The sequence below is a fragment of the Lepus europaeus genome, chromosome 16, assembly GCF_033115175.1.
Source record: "Lepus europaeus isolate LE1 chromosome 16, mLepTim1.pri, whole genome shotgun sequence".
Taxonomy (NCBI): Eukaryota; Metazoa; Chordata; class Mammalia; order Lagomorpha; family Leporidae; genus Lepus; species Lepus europaeus.
Genome location: NC_084842.1, coordinates 71,197,261 through 71,216,238, shown reverse-complemented (window position 1 = coordinate 71,216,238; position 18,978 = coordinate 71,197,261). Strand labels below are relative to the sequence as shown.

Genomic DNA, 18,978 nt, shown 5'->3' with positions numbered 1-18,978 from the left:
TACCGCGGTGACGGGTACCAGGCCAGGGTAGTTTCACAAGAGCTGCTTTCCAGGTAGAACCGTTAGCTTTGAATCCAGCTATGTGTTCATGTTAGTCGTGGAGGAGAGACCTTAGTGTGTGAGGTTTTGAGGGTGAGTGAGTGAGGAGCAGAGGCCAGCACTGAGGCGTGCAGCGTCGTTTACTTGCAGCCCTTCAGAAGGTTAAGGCTGCTTATCCGGGCTCCCAGCTCTCCTGCCAGAGGGAGCCCTGCTCGCAGTCTGAGCAGAAGGCCTACAACGAGCAGGCAGCCTCAGGCCGCCAGTTCTGTGGCTGTGGGACTCGCTGCTTGGAAGAAGGATTTGGAATGCTCTGTTCCATCCTTGGAACCCAGGCCTTCGCTTCCCCACGGTTGCACAATCACTACTTCTTAGAAGGAGCTTTGTGCCTGTTTTCCCGGGCTTTTAGTTCTTAGTGAAAAATTCATGTGTATTATTACATCATATTTCTAATATTTGTAAACTTGCTTTTAATTTGTGTTTATTCCTTTTGTTGATAGATGACTCAAAAAGATATTACGTTTGTTGCTGAATTTCTTACTGAACATTTCAATGAGGTAAGAAATGTAGTTTTTAAAAAAATGGCTACAATACACCTGGGTGTTGATAAGAAATGATTATTCCAATGTTATGGACGTCCTTAGCATCTACCTTTTTTAAAACTATTTTATGGCAGTACTGATTTTTATACATAAAGTCTAAAAATCAAATTTGTTTTTGTGTACCTTACGAAAAAGTGCCACTAACAGCACTCTTAAAATAAATGAATTTTTTTGGTTTAAGCTTAAGATTTTTCCTTTTCTTTTGTGAGTTGACTTAAGAATTGAGTCATATTTATTTTTTCTAGGCTCCTGACCTTTATAATCGCAAAGGAAAATACTTTAACGTTGAAAAAGTTGGTCAGGTAAGAGCTTTGGATTGAGTTGCCTTATTACCCTCTTTATTTATTTTTAATTTTTAGTTATTAGAGAGAGAACATAAGAGCCAGTGAGCATCCTAGAGGGCGCTCCTGTCTGCTGCTTTACTTCCTAAATGCCTGCAATAGCCAGACTGAAGCCAGGCACCCAGCACTCCATCCCGGTCTCCGCGATGGGTGCCGCGGACCTAACTGCTTAGCTGTCACCGCTGTCTCCCAGGGCATGCCTTGGCGGGAAGCTGGGATCAGGCTGCAGAGCTGATAACTGAACTCGGGCACTCGGATGTGGGTGTCAGATGTCTTACCAGAGCCTTCAATGCTAGGCCAAACGCCAACCTCGACTCTTAGTCTTTAAGAACTAATTTTAAACCTGCATCATTTTTCAAACTTTATGGAAAGCGATATAATAGCTGGTCATATAGAGATCCTGCATTTTAGAAACAACCAGGGCCAGGGCCAGTGCTGTGGCATAGCAGGTAAAGCCACCGCCTGCCATGCCAGTATCCCACATGGGTGCTGGTTCAAGTCTCAGCCGCTCCATTTCTGATCCTGCTGCCTGCTGATGTACTTGGGAAAAGCAGCAGAAGATGGCAAAGTGCCTGGGCCCCTGCACCCATGTGGGAGACCTAGATGAGGCTTCAGGCTTTGGACTGACCCAGCCTTGGCCATTGTGGCCATTTGGGGAGTAAACTAGCAGGTTAAAGATCTCTTTTTGTCTCTCCTCTCTCTGTATCTCTGCTTTTCAAATAAAATAAATAAATCTAAAAAAAATTAGCATTTTTTTAAACTTTGATTTCAAAGCCCTTTTACATTCTTTTTATTTATTTGAAAGACAGAGTTACAGAGAGAGGGAAAGAGAGATCTTCCATCTGCTGGTTTACTCCCTAGGTGGCCACAATGACCTGCGCTGGCCTGGTCCAGGCTGAAGCCAGGAGCCTGAAACTCCATCTGGGTCTCACACATGAATGCAGGCGCCCAAGTGCTTGCACAATCTTCCACTGCTTTACCCAGGTGCCTCAGCAGTGGATCAGAAGTAGAGCAGCCGAGACTCGAACTGATGCCCATATGAGATGCCACCGTTGCAGGCGGCAGCTCAACCTGCTGTTCTTTTTTTTTTTTTTTTTTTTGACAGGCAGAGTGGACAGAGAGAGAGAGACAGAGAGAATGGTCTTCCTTTGCCGTTGGTTCACCCTCCAATGGCCGCTGCGGCCGGCGCATCTTGCTTATCCGAAGCCAGGAGCCAGGTGCTTCTCCTGGTCTCCCATGGGGTGCAGGGCCCAAGCACTTGGGCCATCCTCCACTGCACTCCCGGGCCACAGCAGAGAGCTGGCCTGGAAGAGGGGCAACCGGGACAGAATCCGGCGCCCCGACCGGGACTAGAACCTGGTGTGCTGGTGCTGCAAGGCAGAGGATTAGCCTGTTGAGCCGCGGCGCCGGCCTCAACCTGCTGCTCTACAACACCAGCCCTACCTTTACATTTTTTAAAGTTATTGGGCGGCGCTGTAGCTCACTTGCCTAATCCTCGACCTGTGGCACCGGCACCCCGGGTTCTAGTCCTGGTTGGGGTGCCGGATTCTGTCCCAGTTGCTCCTCTTCCAGTCCAGCTCTCTGCAGTGGCCCAGGAGGGTAGTGGAGGATGGCCCATGTGCTTGGGTCCCTGTACCCGCATGGGAGACCGGGAGGAAGCTCCCAGCTCCTGGCTTCAAATCGGCGCAGCACCGGCCATAGCGGCCATTGAGGGAGTGAACCAACGGAAGGAAGACCTTTCTCTCTGTCTCTCTCTCACTGTCTATAACTCTGTCAAATAAAAAATAAATAAAAATAAAAAGTTATTGGAGACCTGAAAAAGAGCTTTTGTTTATATGGGTTGTTATCTATCGATGGTACATATTATTTGATATTAGTTAAACTGGATAAAAACATTTCTTAGTTCATTTAAAATTAACAACCAACTTACTTACATGTTAATTTAAATATTTTAATTTATTTATTTAAAGATTTTATTTATTTCTTTGAGAGGTAGAGTTACAGGCAGTGAGAGGGAGAGACAGAGAGAAAGGTCTTCCTTCTGTTAGTTCACTCCCCAGATGGCCGCAACGGCCAGAGCTGGGCTGATCCGAAGCCAGGAGTCAGGAGCTTCTTCCCAGTCTCCCACACGGGTGCAGGAGCCCAAGCACTTGGGCCATCTTCTACTGCTTTCCCAGGCCGTAGCAGAGAACTGGATCGGAAGATGGGCAGCGGGTCTCAAACTGGCGCCCATATGGGATGCCGATGCTGCAGATGGAGGATTAACCTACTGTGCCATGCTGCTGGCCTCTAAATATTTTTATTTAAATACCGAATTGAAAATAATGTATTTAACAAAAGTAATTTATTGAAGACTGTCTTTGGGATTTATATTCTTGCAAATCCCTTTGATGCCGGGTAGTCTTTTATCTGCTTCTTCAGGCATTCTGAGATACGTGTATTGTTTTTGTTAAGTATATAAAGAAAATATACACCCGGATGTGTAGTTGGGAAGGGAGAAGTATTGTAGTGGCTTAGGTAATTGTAGCTAGCGATAGTACACCAGACCTCGACAAGTAGTAGTATGTTTAAGGTTAGTTTCAGTGTGGGATCTACAAATCACATCTGTGAGCTGTCCATCCTCAGTGCTTGAAGTGGCTTCTTCCCCCTTGCACTTCGAGTGGGTCTCTTGTAGCATCATGCACTGGCTGCTGTGGAAATACTGGCTCCCTGGTTAGGCAGCTCCGTGTGCCTTCAGCTGGTGGCAGGCAGAAGTGAGAGCTCACTGGCGTCAGCACTGATCTGACCGGTGACGTCTGAGTGCGGTGGGGCTGTGAGCACACAGGAGCAGGTGCCAGGTTTTCCACAATTTTAGTTTTTGCTTGAAAGTTTAAATTGTAGCATTGGCAGCAGATACAGTCAGTCGTTTTGCTCAAAGTTTTCAAGCTCACTGTAATTTTGAAAAGCTATGTGCCAAGTACTGAAGTTTGAATAATCATAGTTTGGCTACCAGTTATTCTCTCAAGTGAAAATGTGATTCCCTTCCAATCAAAATGTAACTGTGTGGCTTTGCTCACAACTAAATCAGTTTCAAAGTGCTTTGCCTCAGGAGAGCCACCATACCTGAGTGCAGCAAAAACACCTCTGTGTCCCTTCCAGTTCCATGACGCCGCTGTTACCAGTTTGCACTCACAGGCGGAGACTGAATAAAACCAATCATTTAATAGCTTCATCCAAGGCAAATGAAACTGAATCTGTGGCAAAAAAAACAATACAGTAACCGCAGGTATGCATCAGGGCCACCGTGTTGACCCTCGGAGGCACCCGTGGTTTTCCCACCGTCAGCGTGAACGTAGGCCAGTGAGAAGGGCGTTGCCGTCAAACTGGTATTGACCTTGTGGTTCCCTGATGGCATCTCGGGGACACTGGGGTGTGCGAACCACACTCAGGAACAGCTGCCAGAGCGTCCTGACAGCTAACACCCGGGAGGCGGCCTTCTCTAGGTCAGGTTAACATTGGCTCGGGTGCGTACTCAGTTTGTGGTCTCTTCGTCTGCAGCATGACCATCTTCTAGTGTTGACAGCTTGTTCAGTTGTTTGACATGGATCCCATCTTGTCTCCCTCACTTAGAACAGCAGCGATGCGCTGCCAGAAGACTCGCAGTAAACAAAAACACTCACTAAATCGATCGATGTTGAGCATGGGTGGTTTTATGGGCCTAGCTCTTTAGTTACTAACTTGAAATTTTTGATTCTGCATTCTAGTACCTGAAAGACGAAGATGACGATCTCGTGTCGCCCCCTAACACAGAAGGAAACCAGTGGTATGACTTCCTTCAGAACAGCAGCCACCTTAAAGGTACTTCCAGGAACCAGGGCACCTGGGCCGTGTTCACGCTCATTTGAGACCGGATTTTTAATAGGTCAGCTCACAGTGTTGCTCAACACTTGGCCGAATACTGATCTAAATTCTGTAGAGTGATTTTTATGTGTCCATTTTATTTGATTAGAGAAACAGCAAAATAACAGTATGTGACATTATCATGCTAGGTAAAAACACTTGATATTGTGCTGGCACCAAAATGAATTTTTTTTAACCTCTCGACACCAACAGGGTGACCTATAATTGTGTAAAATTCTGGTACTCCCCAGGGTTAGCCCAGGCTCCACATGTGACCCCGCGTCAGGTCACAGGTCATCCCATCGTCTGTTCATGGCTGCAAGGTCGGGTTCCCTCAATGCTCCATCCCTTCGGGTTGCATGATGCTGGAATGGCTCACAAAACCCAGTGAAATGTGTTACTTATTTTTACTGGTATATCATAAAGAACACAACTCAGGACTAGCTAACTGGGAAGCAGGCAGGCAGGAAGGACAAGGTACAGAGGGAGAGGTGCTGAGCTGCCATGGTCCTAGCGTGTCAGTGTGTTCACCGACCAGGAAGCTCTCTGGCCCCATTGTTTCAGGGATGAGGGCTTCTTGACTCTGGGGTGATTGATTAAATCATTGGCCAGTGGGAAGTGAGCTGCAGGTCCCAAGCCTCTAAGCAAGGCTCGGTTCTCCGGGACCAGCCCCCTTCCTGAGGCTGTCTGGGGGCCTGCCAAGTGTGGCTTCCATAAAACAAAAGCACTCCTATCACACTGTCACTCAGGGAGTTCCAGGGCCTGTAGGAGTTCTGTTTCAGGAACTGGGGACAAGGACCAACTGTGTGTCTGTGATACCACAGCATCTGTCACTCTTGAGAGCTTAAAGTGTTAGCACAGTTGAAGTCACTGTGTCCAGCATGGCTGGGACCTGGGCTGCTGTGTGCAGCGTCGGCCTGGGGAGCACCGTGGGACAGGGTGAGCTGCTGTCAGGCTCGGGTTTGAGTCGTAGATTGGATGCTTGGGCATCTGCACACTGGCCGGCTGTATAAATCTACTAAGCCACGTTTTTTTCTTTTTAGTCCATAAATTAGACAGTATGATGTTTGGTTCACACAGCTGTCCTTAGCAATAGAAATAACACATACAAAGAACCTAGCAGAGTGGGGAGTCAGTAAATGCTAAATTATATCTTGCTTTCTACTGACAAAGTAGCATTTAAAAAAAAAATTATTGATTTGAAAGTCAGAGGGGCCAGTGTCATGGTGCAGTAGGTTAAGCCACCACTTGCGATGCCTGTAGCCCTTATCTGCGTGCCAGTACAGTCTGGCTGCTCCGCTGCTTCTCTGTCAGTCTATCTTGTTTTGCTTTGCGTTTTCAAAGAAAGGCAGAAAGAGAGAGATCTCTGTGCATTCACTCCTATTCCCACAGTAGCGGAGACTGGGCAGGACAAAGCTGGAACCCAAAACTCAAACCAGGTCTTCCTTATGGGTGGCAGCGACCCAAGTACTGAGTCAGCCCCACTGTCTCCCAGGGTCAGCATTAGCAGGAAGCTGGAATTGGAGCAGGACTCGAACTCAGGCATAGCAGGGTGGGACCGCATCCCTAGCTGCAGCTTAACCACCACACCGAATGCATGCCCCTGATAAAGTCGTCTTTTAAACAGTAGTGAGATTTGCACGGAGTCGTTTCTTGTCTCTTGTTTTCTAGAATCATACTCTTCTGAAGCAGCACTGGACTGCCATGGTCATCCCATGTGTCAGCATGAGAAGACTGAACTTGGTTGAACTTTATATAGCTTAGAGTTCCCAAACCGTTCGTTCTTCCTTTCTTTTTTTCTTTCTTTCTTTTAAAAATTCATCTATTTATTTGAAAGTCAGAGTTACACACAGAAGGAGAGGCAGAGAAAGAGAGAGGTCTTCCATCCTCTGGTTCATGCCCCAGTTGGCTGTAATAGCCGGAGCTGTGGTGATCCGAAGCCAGGAGCATCCTCCAGGTCTCCCACACGGGTGCAGGGGCCCCAGCATCTCGGCCATTTTCCACTGTTTTCCCAGGCCACAGCAGAGAGCTGGATCAGAAACAGAGCAGCCATTACTTGAACCGGCGCCCATGCCCATATGGGATGCTGGCACTGCAGGCAGTGGCTTTACCTGCTATACCACAGCACCAGCCCCAACAGTCCTTTCTTAAGAGCCAGCACAAGCACAGTGTTGTTGGATTTTGGTTGGACCAAGCTTGTGCCTAGTGTGGGGAGTGCTAGTGGGCTGTCAGTCGGGGGTGGCCATGGTTTTGGATGAGGTATGTGAAAGTAGAATGAAGCAGCCAGTGAGGATTCCACCCTGGGTAAAACCTGCGGGCTGGCTCCAGCAGGGCGTGTGCTGTCCTCCCCTCATCTTCAGTTTGCTATAGCTTTTTTTTTTTCTTTCTGTTTTTGTTTGAAACCAGAAAGTCCTTTGCTGTTTCCTTATTACCCTCGAAAATCATTGCATTTTGTGAAAAGGCGGATGGAGAACATTATTGACCAGTGCTTGCAAAAGCCAGCTGTAAGTTTGAAAGAAACGCATGTCTCTGTGTAGGAGCAAAATATCTACACTATGTGGCTTGCTTGTCTGAATGATCACGTCATTGGGATGAACAAGATGAAAGTCCTGATACTCAACGCTTGGACAAAAATGGCAGTTTCGTATGTTCCAATCTGATAAGGCATCTTGTTAGTTTCTTACATGAATTTTAAAAAGTCTGCGAGATTGCAGGAGGTGTGGGCGTGTTAGCGTTTTCTTTGCTTCCAGAACAAACTCCTATAAGGGGTCTGGTCTCAGTTTCAGAGCTGAGTCTCCTTTTCCTCCCGAGGGAGTGGAAGGATGCGGATGGTGGTATTGTGGGGTTAGAGGGAGATGGCCCCTAACGTGCCGTGTGCATAGCTCCAAGGGCCTTGTCCACTCAGCATCTTCTCGTTAGAGCTGTCACGCAGTGTTCGGAGCACGGAGTGCGGTGATGAAGAGTGGGTTCTGCTGTGCTTGCGCTGTGATGGCCAGTCGCTTCCTGCGGGTCTCTGCACAGAAGCGCTCTCACTACGCTTTCCCATCTATTTCATACAGGACGTAATTGGAAAATCCATGAATCAAGCCATCTGCGTCCCATTATATAGAGATGCTAGGAGGTAATTCTCTTTACCGTTGGGAGGAAGAATTCAGCAGCCAATTTAAATTTGTCTCACTTTTTTTTCCTTCTTGTTTTAGTGAGGATTGTGCTCGTAGATTGTTCAAATTCCCTTTTCTGTAAGTGTATTCCTTGCCTATCTTTTGTTAACAGCACAGTTTTGTTCCAAGCAGCAAAAGCTAAATACCGTGTTGTAACATTAAATTTGTTCACCCTCAGGTGGAATAATAAAACTTCAAATCTGCATTATCTTCTTTTTACTATTTTAGAAGATTCACTTTATAAAATGTGCATCTTAAGGAGACATACTGATATTTCCCAGTAAGTATTAATCTGATGCTTGAATCAGAGATAAGATTGTATTACTTTTTGCTAATAAAGCTTATTAGTGTTTCCTTCTCAACACTTCAGACACTTCAGATTTTAATTAAGCCACCTTGTGACTTTATAGTTGCTGTTTAATATAACATTTACTTTTCTCGGTCTTTTTTTTTTTTTTTAAGATTGCTTATTTATTTAAAAGGTAGAGTTACAGAGAGAGAGGTCTTCCATCCACTGGTTCACTCCCTAAATGGCTGCAACAGCTGCAGCTGAGCCAATACAAAACCAGGAGCCAGGAGCTCTTCCCATGCGGATGCAGGGCACCAAGCCCTTGGGGCATCTTCCACTGCTTTCCCAGGCCATAAGCAGAGAGCTGGATGAGAAGAGGAGCAGCCGGGACTTGAACCGATGCCCTTATGGGATGCCAGTGCTGCAGGCGGAGGCTCAGCCTACTAATGCCACAATGCCCACCCCTCTCAGTCTTTGTTTTCATATCAACATGATAGCACTGAGTTAGGTAGCTGTATGATTCCTTTGTAGGTAGATTTCTTAAATTTTGTGTTGGTGTGCAGCTGTTGTATATAGAATATTTTGGTTTTTTAGGAAAAAAATATGACAGCAGAAAACCCAACATTTTATCATATCTCATGAACTTTTTTTTAAGGTTGATTTATTTACTTGAAAGGCAGAGTTGCAGAGAGAAAGGGAGAGTCAGACAGAAGTTTTCCATTTACTGGTTCACTCTCCAGATGGCCACAATGGCCAGGGCTGGGCCATGCTGACGCTAGGACCTGTCTGGGTCTCCCACGTGGGTGGCAGGTCCGCACAGTTGATCTGTCTTCTGCTGCTTTCTCAGGTGGGTTAGCAGAAGCTGGATCGGAAGTGGAACAGCTGGGGTATGAACTGGCGCTCAGTGGGATGCCAGCCCCACAGGGGACAGCTTCAGCTGCTGTGCCACAGCACCAGCCCCCATAAACTTGTTTTAACTTATTAGTGGGGCTCCTTACAGGCAGGTATACCTTGGATTAAGTACACCTTTCATAAAACAAGAGGCCTTGTCCACAGATCCTTGTTTTGAGAATCCAAAGTGTAAGTTCTAAAAGATTAATCATATTCAGCATTAGTATTTTAAGTGGTTTTAACTTTGAATTTATATTAAATTTAAAAATTTTGAGACCAAGACAGGGCCAAATAATTTGGTACTTCTAAGTGTCTAATTAAGGTCTCTTGCTACTTTGTTGACTGTTAAGGTTTCTCTTTTCTTTTTAAAGATGTATTTATTTATTTGAAACAGTTATGGAGAGAGAGGAAGAGACCAGAGAGAGAGAGAGAGAGAGAGATCTTCCATCCATTGATTCACTCTCCAGATGGCTGCAACAGCCAGGGCTGAGCCAGACCAAAGCCAAGAGCCAGGAGCTTCATCCAGGTCTCCCACGTTGGTGGCAGAGGCCCAAGCACTTGGGCTATCTTGTGCTGCTTTTCCCAGGCCATTAGCAGGGAGCTGGATCGGAAATGGAGCAGCTGGAACCCAAGTTGGCACCTGTGTGGGATGCAGAGTTGCAGGCAGCAGCGTTACCCTCTCCACCACACCACCAGCCCCTGAGATTTTTCTTTTTTTATTTGAAAGGCGACCTGACAGAAGTTGAGAAGAAGGAAGGAAGAGAGGGTGGGGAAAGAGGGCTCTTGTGTCGACTGGTTCACTCCTCGAAGGGCCACTGCAGCCCAGTCTGGGCCAGACTGAAACCAGGAGCCAGAAACTCCATCCTGGTCTCCTACGTGAGCGTCAGGGGCCCAAGTACTTGGGTCATCATCTGCTGCTCTCCCAGGCGCGTTAGCGGGGACCTGGATCAGAAGCAGTGCCTAACCTGCTGAGCCACAGTTTCAGCCTCAACTGCAAGATTTGTTTTTAAGATTTTATTTCTTGGGGACCATCGCTGTGGCGCAGCGGGTTAAAGCCCTGGCCTGAAGTGCAGGCATCCCATATGGGTCCTGGTTCTAGTCCCTGCTCTCCTCTTCTGGTCCAGCTCTCTGCTATGGCTTGGGAAAGCAGTAGAAGATGGCCCAAGTCCTTGGGCCCCTGCACCCATGTGGGAGACCTGGAAGAAGATCCTGGCTCCTGACTTTGGATCGGCACAGCTCTGGCCATTGTGGTCATCTGGGAAGTGAACCAGTTAATGGAAGGCCTTTCTCTCTGTCTCTACCTCTCTCTCTGTAACTCTGCCTTTCAAATAAATAAAATAAATCTTTATTTATTTATTTGAGAGGCAGAATTACAGAGAGAGGGAGACAGAGAAGGGTCTTCCATCCGCTGGTTTACTCCTCAAATGGCCACAACGGCTGGAGCAAGGCTGATCCAAAGCCAGGTGCCAGGAGCTTCTTCTGGGTCTCCCACGTGGGTGCAGGCACCCAAGCACTGGGCCATCTTCCATTGCTTCCCCAGGCCATAGGCAGAGAGCTGGATGTGAAGAGGAGCAGCCAGGACACAAACCAGTGCCCTTATGGGATGCTGGCACTACAGGTGCAGGCTTAGCCGACTTGGCCACAGCGCTGGCCCTCCCCTTTCCTCCCGCTCCCCTCTCCCCCACTATAAGATTTTAAACCAAGTTAGTTTATCTACCGAAGAGGATGAACTACCTAAGGTCCACAGTAATTATCAGTATACTGGAGAGAGGGATGGTAGTCTGTCCTAGGACCTGATGTCTAGGTAATGCACCAACACTGGCAGTCGTATTCTTTGAAGCATTTAGAGTCTTGGCCTTCCAGGTTGATCCATAACGTCTCTTTCCCCTGTTCTTTCTTCAAGATCTGTAAGTAATGGACTGATTGCTGTTAAGTTTGGGAGCTTTACGTATGCCACAACTGAAAAAATCAGGAGAAGGTGAGTCTTGGATCTTGTCTGGATGGCACATGTGGGGACATGTGGTGGATGTGCAGCAGCGTGGCCATCCTCAGTAGTGGTGACAGGGAGACAGATGGTCACTTCCGACCCAGGAGGCAGGATTCTTCACATGCGTTCTGAAGAGAGAGTGACTTGACTGAGTTGGGTAGAACTGTGTTACCTGCAGGAGCTGGTGCAGCCTGGTCTCATAAATGCCACTTGCACTCCGCGCTCCCCATCTGGGTGCGGGGCAGGGGCCTGCGTGAGGTTCTTGTCACCACCAGCACCTGTGAGAGGCCGCGTCTCACCCAGAGGACAGCAGGCTGCTGACGCCAGTCCTAGATTGATCTTTATGTAAAATCTTTTTCTTTTAATGACAGTCTTTGAAGTTGTTGTACCTTTTTGTTCATATGTAAAATTTTATTTTTACTTTTCAGTTTAGTTCACTTGGCTTACTCAAGGTATATATAAATAATGTTGTTGATGAAATTTCCCCAAGCTTAGGATCTAAGCATTGTTGTCAAGAGTTTTCTAAGACTGTGAACCCACTTCACAGATTTTTTTTCTGCTTTCATGATTACCTGATTAAGACCCTAGTTATTGTGCCTGTGGTATGAGCTAATGCTGTAGTTTGTGAATTGTATGGAATGCTACTTAGTTTTTTAAGTTGTTTTTTTCTGTTGTCAGTATAATGTTACTTCATACGTTTTCTCAGTAGTCCGGATTATCTTTGCTATCACAACGTTTGTTTCAATTCCAGCACCTACAGTTGCTTAGATGCGCAGTTTTATGATGATGAAACTGTTACGGTGGTTCTTAAAGACACAATGGGACGGGAGGGAAGAGACCGACTCTTGGTCCAGCTGCCATTGTCTTTAGTATACGACAGCGAAGATTCCGCCGAATACCAGTTCACTGGGAGTTACTCTGTAAGGTAATTTTCTTTCTTTCTTTCTTTCTTTTTTTTTTTTTCTGACAGGCAGAGTGGGCAGTAAGAGAGAGAGACAGAGAGAAAGGTCTTCCTTTTCCATTAGTTCACCCCTCAGTGGCGTGCTGAGTTAAGCCTGCACCTGGGACATGGACATCCCATATCAGAGTGCCAGTTCAAATCCTGGCTGCTCTGTTTTCCATCCAGCTTCCCCCTGACATACCTGGGAAGGCAGTGGATGAGGCTTAGGCCCCTTTCACCCATGTGAGAGATCCAGATGGAGTTCCTAGGCCCTGGCTTCAGCCTGGCCCAGCCCTGGCTTTCCAGCCATTTAGGGAGTGAGTCACAGGACAGAAGAGATCTCTTTTTCTCTGACACTTTCAAATAAATCAATCTTCGAAAAAGAAGTATTTGCTAGAACAGGATATGGAATTATTTGGAATGAGCAATGGAATTTTTTTAGAAAAAGATTTAATTGTTTATTTGAAAGGCAGATTTAGAAAGAAGCAGAGACAGAGAGATCTTCCATCTGTTAATTCACTCCCCAGATGTCCTCAACAGCCGGAGCTGGGCTGATACAAAGCCAGGAGCTTCTTCCAAGTCTCCCACGTGGGTGCAGGGGTCCCAGGACTTGGGCCATCCTCTGCTGCTTTCCCAGGTGCGGTAGCTGGGAGCTGGATCAGAAGTGGAGCAACCGAGGTTCAGACCGGCGCCCGTATGGGGTACCAGCGCTGCAGATGGTGGCCTTCAGCTGTCTTTTTTTTTTTTTTTTTGACAGGCAGAGTGGATAGTGAGAGAGAGAGAGACAGAGAGAAAGGTCTTCCTTTTTGCCGTTGGTTCACCTTCCAATGGCCGCTGTGGCCAGCGCATCTTGCTGATCCGAAGCCAGGAGCCAGGTGCTTCTCCCGGTCTCCCATGTGGGTGCAGGGCCCAAGGACTTGGGCCATCCTCCACTGCCTTCCCGGGCCATAGCAGAGAGCTGGCCTGGAAGAGGGGCAACCGGGATAGAATCTGGCGCCCCAACCGGGACTAGAACCCGGTGTGCCGGCGCCTCAAGGTGGAGGATTAGCCTGTTAAGCCATGGTGCCGGCCATCTTTTTTTTTTTTTTTCTTTTGACAGGCAGAATGGACAGTGAGAGAGACAGAGAGAAAGGTCTTCCTTTGCCGTTGGTTCACCCTCCAATGGCTGCTGCGGCTGGCGGGCTGCGGCTAGCGCACCACGCTGATCCGATGGCAGGAGCCAGGTGCTTCTGGTCTCCCATGGAGTGCAGGGCCCAAGCACTTGGGCCATCCTCCACTGCACTCCCTGGCCACAGCAGAGAGCTGGCCTGGAAGAGGGGCAGCCGGGACAGAATCTGGCGCCCCGACCGGGACTAGAACCCGTGTGCCGGCGCCGTGAGGCGGAGGATTAGCCTGTTGAGCCACGGCGCCGGCCATCAGTTGTCTTTTTGAGAATAGTATTGACCCTAGTTTGTGGCAGAGTTAATTATTTTAGATTTGCCTTTAGTAATGTCTTTCTGAAATTAGGACCTCAGTTCCTGTGTGGAAAGCACGTAACCAATTCTAAGCGATGACTTTAGTTGACTGAGGTTTTTTGGTACCCAGTTCCCTTAACTGATGTAAAAATGTACCTATTTGCTTTTCCTTGGCAGGGAATCAAAAAGCCTTGCTGAGATGATCTGTCCAACTTTGGAATTGCAGGATTTTTATAGAATAGCCTATCACACTAGTGACTGCTAGGATTGTATTGGGAGTGGGGTGATGGGAGAAGCTGGACCGGGACTTGACCCTGATGGTGACCGGGCTCGGTGTTCCCCGCAGGCTGGACGAGCAGTGCGGCGTCATCCCCACGCGCGCTGTGCATTTTGAGAAGCACTGGCGGTTGCTGGAAAGCATGAAAGCACAGTACGTCGCTGGGAATGGTTTCCGGAAAGTGTCCTGCGTGGTGAGTGTCTGCACGTCTTCCTCCTTCGGGGGAGACCGTGACTCAGCTTTACTGATGTGGGCCGTGTAGTGACCTTAGCTGTTGAGTTCTCCTATTCTGAGAAAGCTCACGGAGCGTGCGCAGAGAAAGTAGTTAATGCTTCTGGATGTTTAATAATCTCGTGAAATTTCCACTGTTGGATGTGGCGATTCCTTTATACAGAATGACAGCCGATGGTTGGGCTTTGTGGTGCAGTGGTTTAAGCTGGTACTCAGGATGCCTGCATCCCATGTCAAGGGCCAGTCCCCTGCCTGTGCTTCCAATCCAGCCAGTGCTTCCTGGGAGGCAGCAGGTGCTGGCTCTGGGGTTGGGTCACCGCCACACATGTGGGTGACCTGGACTGAGCTCTGTGGTCTGGGCTTTGGCCTGGCCCAGCCCAGGTGTTGGGAAGTGAGTTAGCAGATGGGAAGTCCATCTCCCTCCCTGACCCTCTGCCTTTCAGGTAGATAAACACAAACTAACAAGAACGAAGGACACGGGGCCGTTGCCCTGGTGCCCTTGGTTAACCCTCCGCCTGTGGTGCCAGTATCCCATGTGGGCGCCGGTTCTGTCCCAGCTGCTCCTCTTCTGATCCAGCTCTGCTGTGGCCTGGGAAGGCAGTGGAGGGACTTGTGCCCCTGGCACCCACACGGCAGACCCAGGTGGAGTTCCTGGCTCCAGCGTTGTATTAGCAGAGTCTGCATCAGAACTGAGACTTGAACCCAGGCACCCTGCTGTGGGATATGTGTGTCCCAAACAGCATCTTTTTTTTTTTTTTAAACATTTGTTTATTTGAAAGGCAGAGCAACACAGAGAGAGAAATAGAGATCTTCCATCTGCTGGTTCGCTTCCCAAGTCGCCAGAACAGCTGGGGCTGGGTTAGGCCGAAGCCAGGAGCCTGGAACTCCATCCTGGTCTCCCACATGGGTGCAGGGGCCCTGTTGTTTCCTTAGGTGCTTTAGCAGGGAGCTGGCTCGGGAGTGGAGCAGCCCCATGTCATGTGGGATGCAGCATTGCGGGTGGCGGCTTTACCTGCTGCACCACTCTGGTCCCCACAGGCAGCATCTGAACTGCTGCCCAAACCTGCCCCTCCAGCTCCAGATCTCTGCGGCCTGACCTGTAAGCCATTCATTAGAAATTCCTTCTCCGGCCCTTTCCTTTTAGTTAAGCTCAAACCTGCGCCACGTGAGAGTGTTTGAAATGGACATCGATGACGAGTGGGAGCTGGATGAGTCTTCGGACGACGACGAGGAGGCGGGCAGCAAGGCTGTGAAGATAAAGGAGGAGGTGCTGTCTGAGTCCGAGGCCGAGAGCCAGCAGGCTGGCGCCGCCGCGCTGGCTCCCGACGTCGTCATCAAAGTGGAGGAGCTGGACCCTGAGCTGGACGCGTAGCGGCCCTGCCGCTGGGGTGGGTGTTGTTACGGCGCCCAGGGCGGAGGAGCAGGGCTTGGACCACTGTGAATTTTCTTTGTGTAACAAAGAAATAAACAGTAGATGTTACTTTCTCATATTTTCCTGCTCAGTGATACGGGCACTGTGTGCAGACCTAATATTTAAGGAAAGAACTGATTGAAGGGGAAGAAAAAGTTTAATCTTTTCTGCCAAAAGATAGCAAAAATTATTCCTCTATCAGGCAATCACATTTTGTAGTCATTCACCACTGGAAATGTTGATAGATATGGTATTTTTTTAAAGATTTATTTGAAAGGCAGAGTTACAGAGAGGCAGAGAGAGAGAGAGAGAGAATCTTCCATCTGCTGGTTCACTCCCCAGATGGCTGCATTGGCTGGAGCTGCGCTGATCCAAAGCCAGAAGCCAGGAGCTTCTGGGTCTCCCATGCAGGAGCAGGGGCCTAAGGGCTTAAGCCATCTTCTGCTTTTCCAGGCCATAGCAGAGAGATGGATCAGAAGTAGAGCAGCTGGGACTAGAACCGGCACCCATGTGGGATGCTGGCATTGCAAACGATGGCTTTACCCAGTACGCCACAGCACCAGCCCCAGATATGGTATTTGCAAAACTCAGACGTTACTGCTATTTTCCTGCCTTGCCTTCTAGTTCATTTTGGATTTCTAGAGTATTTTCAAAATCATGTTTTTTTACATAAATGATACTGGTTTAATGTAATACTAAGCCCAACTGCCTTTTATACTATAAATCGCAAAACACTGCTTGACGCCCACATCATTCTCTCTTCTCGTACTGTTCCTGGTGTTGCGCTCCGAGTCTCCAAGTCAGCGGTGTCCAGGTGTGTCTTGTCCGTGTAGGTACAGTCATGGTAGCTCTCTGGTTAGCTCGGCGGGAACACGAGACATAGGGACCAACTGGACCTAACAGAGCATTGGTGCCCGTGAGCTACCGTCGGCTTCCTAATGCGTGTTCCTGAGGTAGAGCAGTATCCTCAAGTGGCTTTCAAACAGTGGCCGTTTCTACGTATGAATTCTTTTTTTTTTTTTTTTTTTTGGACAGGCAGAGTGGATAGTGAGAGAGAGAGAGAAAGGTCTTCCTTTTTGCCGTTGGTTCACCCTCCAATGGCCGCTGCGGCCGGCGCATCGTGCTGATCGGAAGCCAGGAGCCAGGTGCTTCTCCTGGTCTCCCATGCGGGTACAGGGCCCAAGGACTTGGGCCATCCTCCACTGCCTTCCTGGGCCACAGCAGAGAGCTGGCCTGGAAGAGGGGCAACCGGGATAGAATCCGGCGCCCCAACCGGGACTAGAACCCGGTGTGCTGGCGCCTCAAGGTAGAAGATTAGCCTGTTAAGCCACGGTGCCGGCCTCTGCGTATGAATTCTAATATCAGGGCACTGATGAATGAATGGATCTTTTAAAGTTTTAAATGTTTCCAGGCAGGCGTATAAACTTCACCCAAGTGAGCGGCACCACAGGGTTGTTCATTGAATAGGCTGGCCGTTCACACTTGGATTTCCGGTGCTGTTAAATAAAAAGTGCAGGTGTGTGTTGTTAGGACTAGACTCCTGCACTAGGCCCCAACAGACCAAACTGAAAATCAAAATGGAGTCACTCATGCTAACGTTCCAGGTGATCCGAAGCTAACTTGCTGTCCAACCTTCCAAAAAATCAGGAAAGAAAAGGGTAGCAGACAGAATTCCCCAACTGCACCAGCTTCGATGGGCGTGGCTGTGAAGTTCCCCAGCTTCAGTCGTCACAGAAAACAGCTCTGAGTAATCTGATTTTAATCGGTCGCTTATTGTTCTGTTATTCTGTCTCCTGTCCCTGCTCGGAAAAGAGCGTAGCTTTGAACTGACCAGTCCCCTTTCTGTTTAGTGTCTGCTTTCCTTTTCAGCCTCCCTCTGTCCGCGCAGCCCATCGGAACACTCCCTGCCTTTGCCTGATTCTAGAGTCACAAATAAAGCCACCTGAGATCTTGGTGTGTGCCCTTTGTGGGACTCATCTCTGAGCACTCCCGCGTGGCTCCATCGTGGACTCCAAGCAGGGGCTGACGGGAAGCCGCGGCAGTGTAAGCTCTGGGTGTGTGGGGCTGGTCCACAGGAGGCCAGCCGTGCTGACCTGCAGCCTCCCGCCAGTAGGCCCTCTGTGCCACTTGTGCCTGATCTGCACAACTTTTGTCTTCAAGGCGTAAGGCAGAAACGTCTTCAGTTTAACTTTTGTGAGCCAACAGGGTAGACTGTCCGGAGGAGGAACCGTTAGGGAGAAGGGATAGGCTGTAGGTGTGTGGAGCATTTTGGAAAGAATCCACTGTGCAAATCAGCTACATGACATTTAAATAAGGGATGGATTTTAGGGACAAGTAATTACAGCTTGTTCTTGGAATGAATTACAGTTTCACAGTAAGCAAACAGCTCATGATTAGATCCTCTGCCCCACATCCATGTGACTTCAGTGTAAGATTTATGAAAGGTGGATTTGGTAGATACACATTTGCCAAGACTCTGAGACTCAAGTCCTCTGTGGGACCAGGGTGTGGGTCTACTTCTGCAGGTGCACCAGCTATCCCTCCACATCGCGTTAGCGTTACTAATGGCAAGCATTTCTCACTTTGGGGAGAGAGTGTCTTCATCAATGTTTTCAGTGTGTATAGCCAATATCTAGAGACTGCATTATTATCACAGTGGAAAAGGTTAAGTTGATACTGAATATGTTTTACTAAGATGTAGAGAACAAACACTCTGTGTTTAAGCTTTGTGTTTGTCATTGTGCTTTTACATGTATAATTTTTTACACTATCAATGCTTTGCCCTTAATGTCTAGAACCAATCTGAACCTTGTAGGCTGTCACTTTTACGTGTGTAGCGGCAGATGCTGAATCTGAGTTTGGAGTTCAGTGGGTGGGAGTGAGCGTAGTGGGGAGAGGAAGCAGAACACCACAGGGCTCTGCTCAGTGGGTGGTTCAGTGTGTGAGTGTGTGTGCATCTCAGGGCCGCGGGCCTGGATGAGGGTGCTGGCAGAGCATTGTGGCTGGCGCACGGGACAGCTGGCTCCAGCCTCGTGCTTCTGACTGGCCGCCCTGTGCTGCCCTTGTCCAGGATAAATGGTATTGAGTTTTTAGAAATTTTTTTTTTTTTTTTTTTTTGCCATGCTTATAACAATAAAATTGTGACAGTAGTCTTCCTAATTTCCTGGCTCTGTGGTCTTTTGTTGTTGTGTTTTGATTTCTTTCCAAAATAAAAATCCCACACTCTGCAGAATGTTTAAACCTTCTCTTCTTAGTTCAGGTCATCTGAGTGTAAGTGTGAAGAATGCTTCCCTTGTGTTTTGGGGTCTGCCCGAATTAATCTAAATCTGGGCACGTGCTTGGCGGAGGGGGGAGCCCGGGGGGAACGTGCTCCCTCCTCCTTTCCAGAGGCTGCTGGCACAGAAAGCAGGGCTCGTGCAGAATCGCCATGAGCAAATCCGTTTTTTGGAGATGGCTTTAAATTGTGACAAATACCCTCA

The 18,978-nt window shown here is 48.3% G+C and overlaps 1 protein-coding gene across 1 annotated transcript in view; it reads left to right on the top strand.

Moving 5' to 3' along the window:
* The window catches only part of ANAPC4 (anaphase promoting complex subunit 4), a 43,685-nt gene extending 28,117 nt beyond the window's left edge, over positions 1 to 15,568 (top strand). Inside the window, exons 18-28 of the mRNA XM_062212634.1 lie at positions 537 to 593; positions 884 to 940; positions 4,723 to 4,816; positions 7,265 to 7,362; positions 7,918 to 7,979; positions 8,059 to 8,097; positions 8,198 to 8,299; positions 11,103 to 11,177; positions 11,938 to 12,111; positions 13,927 to 14,050; positions 15,233 to 15,568. Of these exons, the coding sequence (XP_062068618.1) occupies positions 537 to 593; positions 884 to 940; positions 4,723 to 4,816; positions 7,265 to 7,362; positions 7,918 to 7,979; positions 8,059 to 8,097; positions 8,198 to 8,299; positions 11,103 to 11,177; positions 11,938 to 12,111; positions 13,927 to 14,050; positions 15,233 to 15,460 (1,110 nt within the window). The 3' untranslated portion in view covers positions 15,461 to 15,568. The remainder of the gene's footprint in view (positions 1 to 536; positions 594 to 883; positions 941 to 4,722; positions 4,817 to 7,264; positions 7,363 to 7,917; positions 7,980 to 8,058; positions 8,098 to 8,197; positions 8,300 to 11,102; positions 11,178 to 11,937; positions 12,112 to 13,926; positions 14,051 to 15,232) is intronic.
* The last annotated feature ends 3,410 nt before the right edge of the window (positions 15,569 to 18,978 follow it).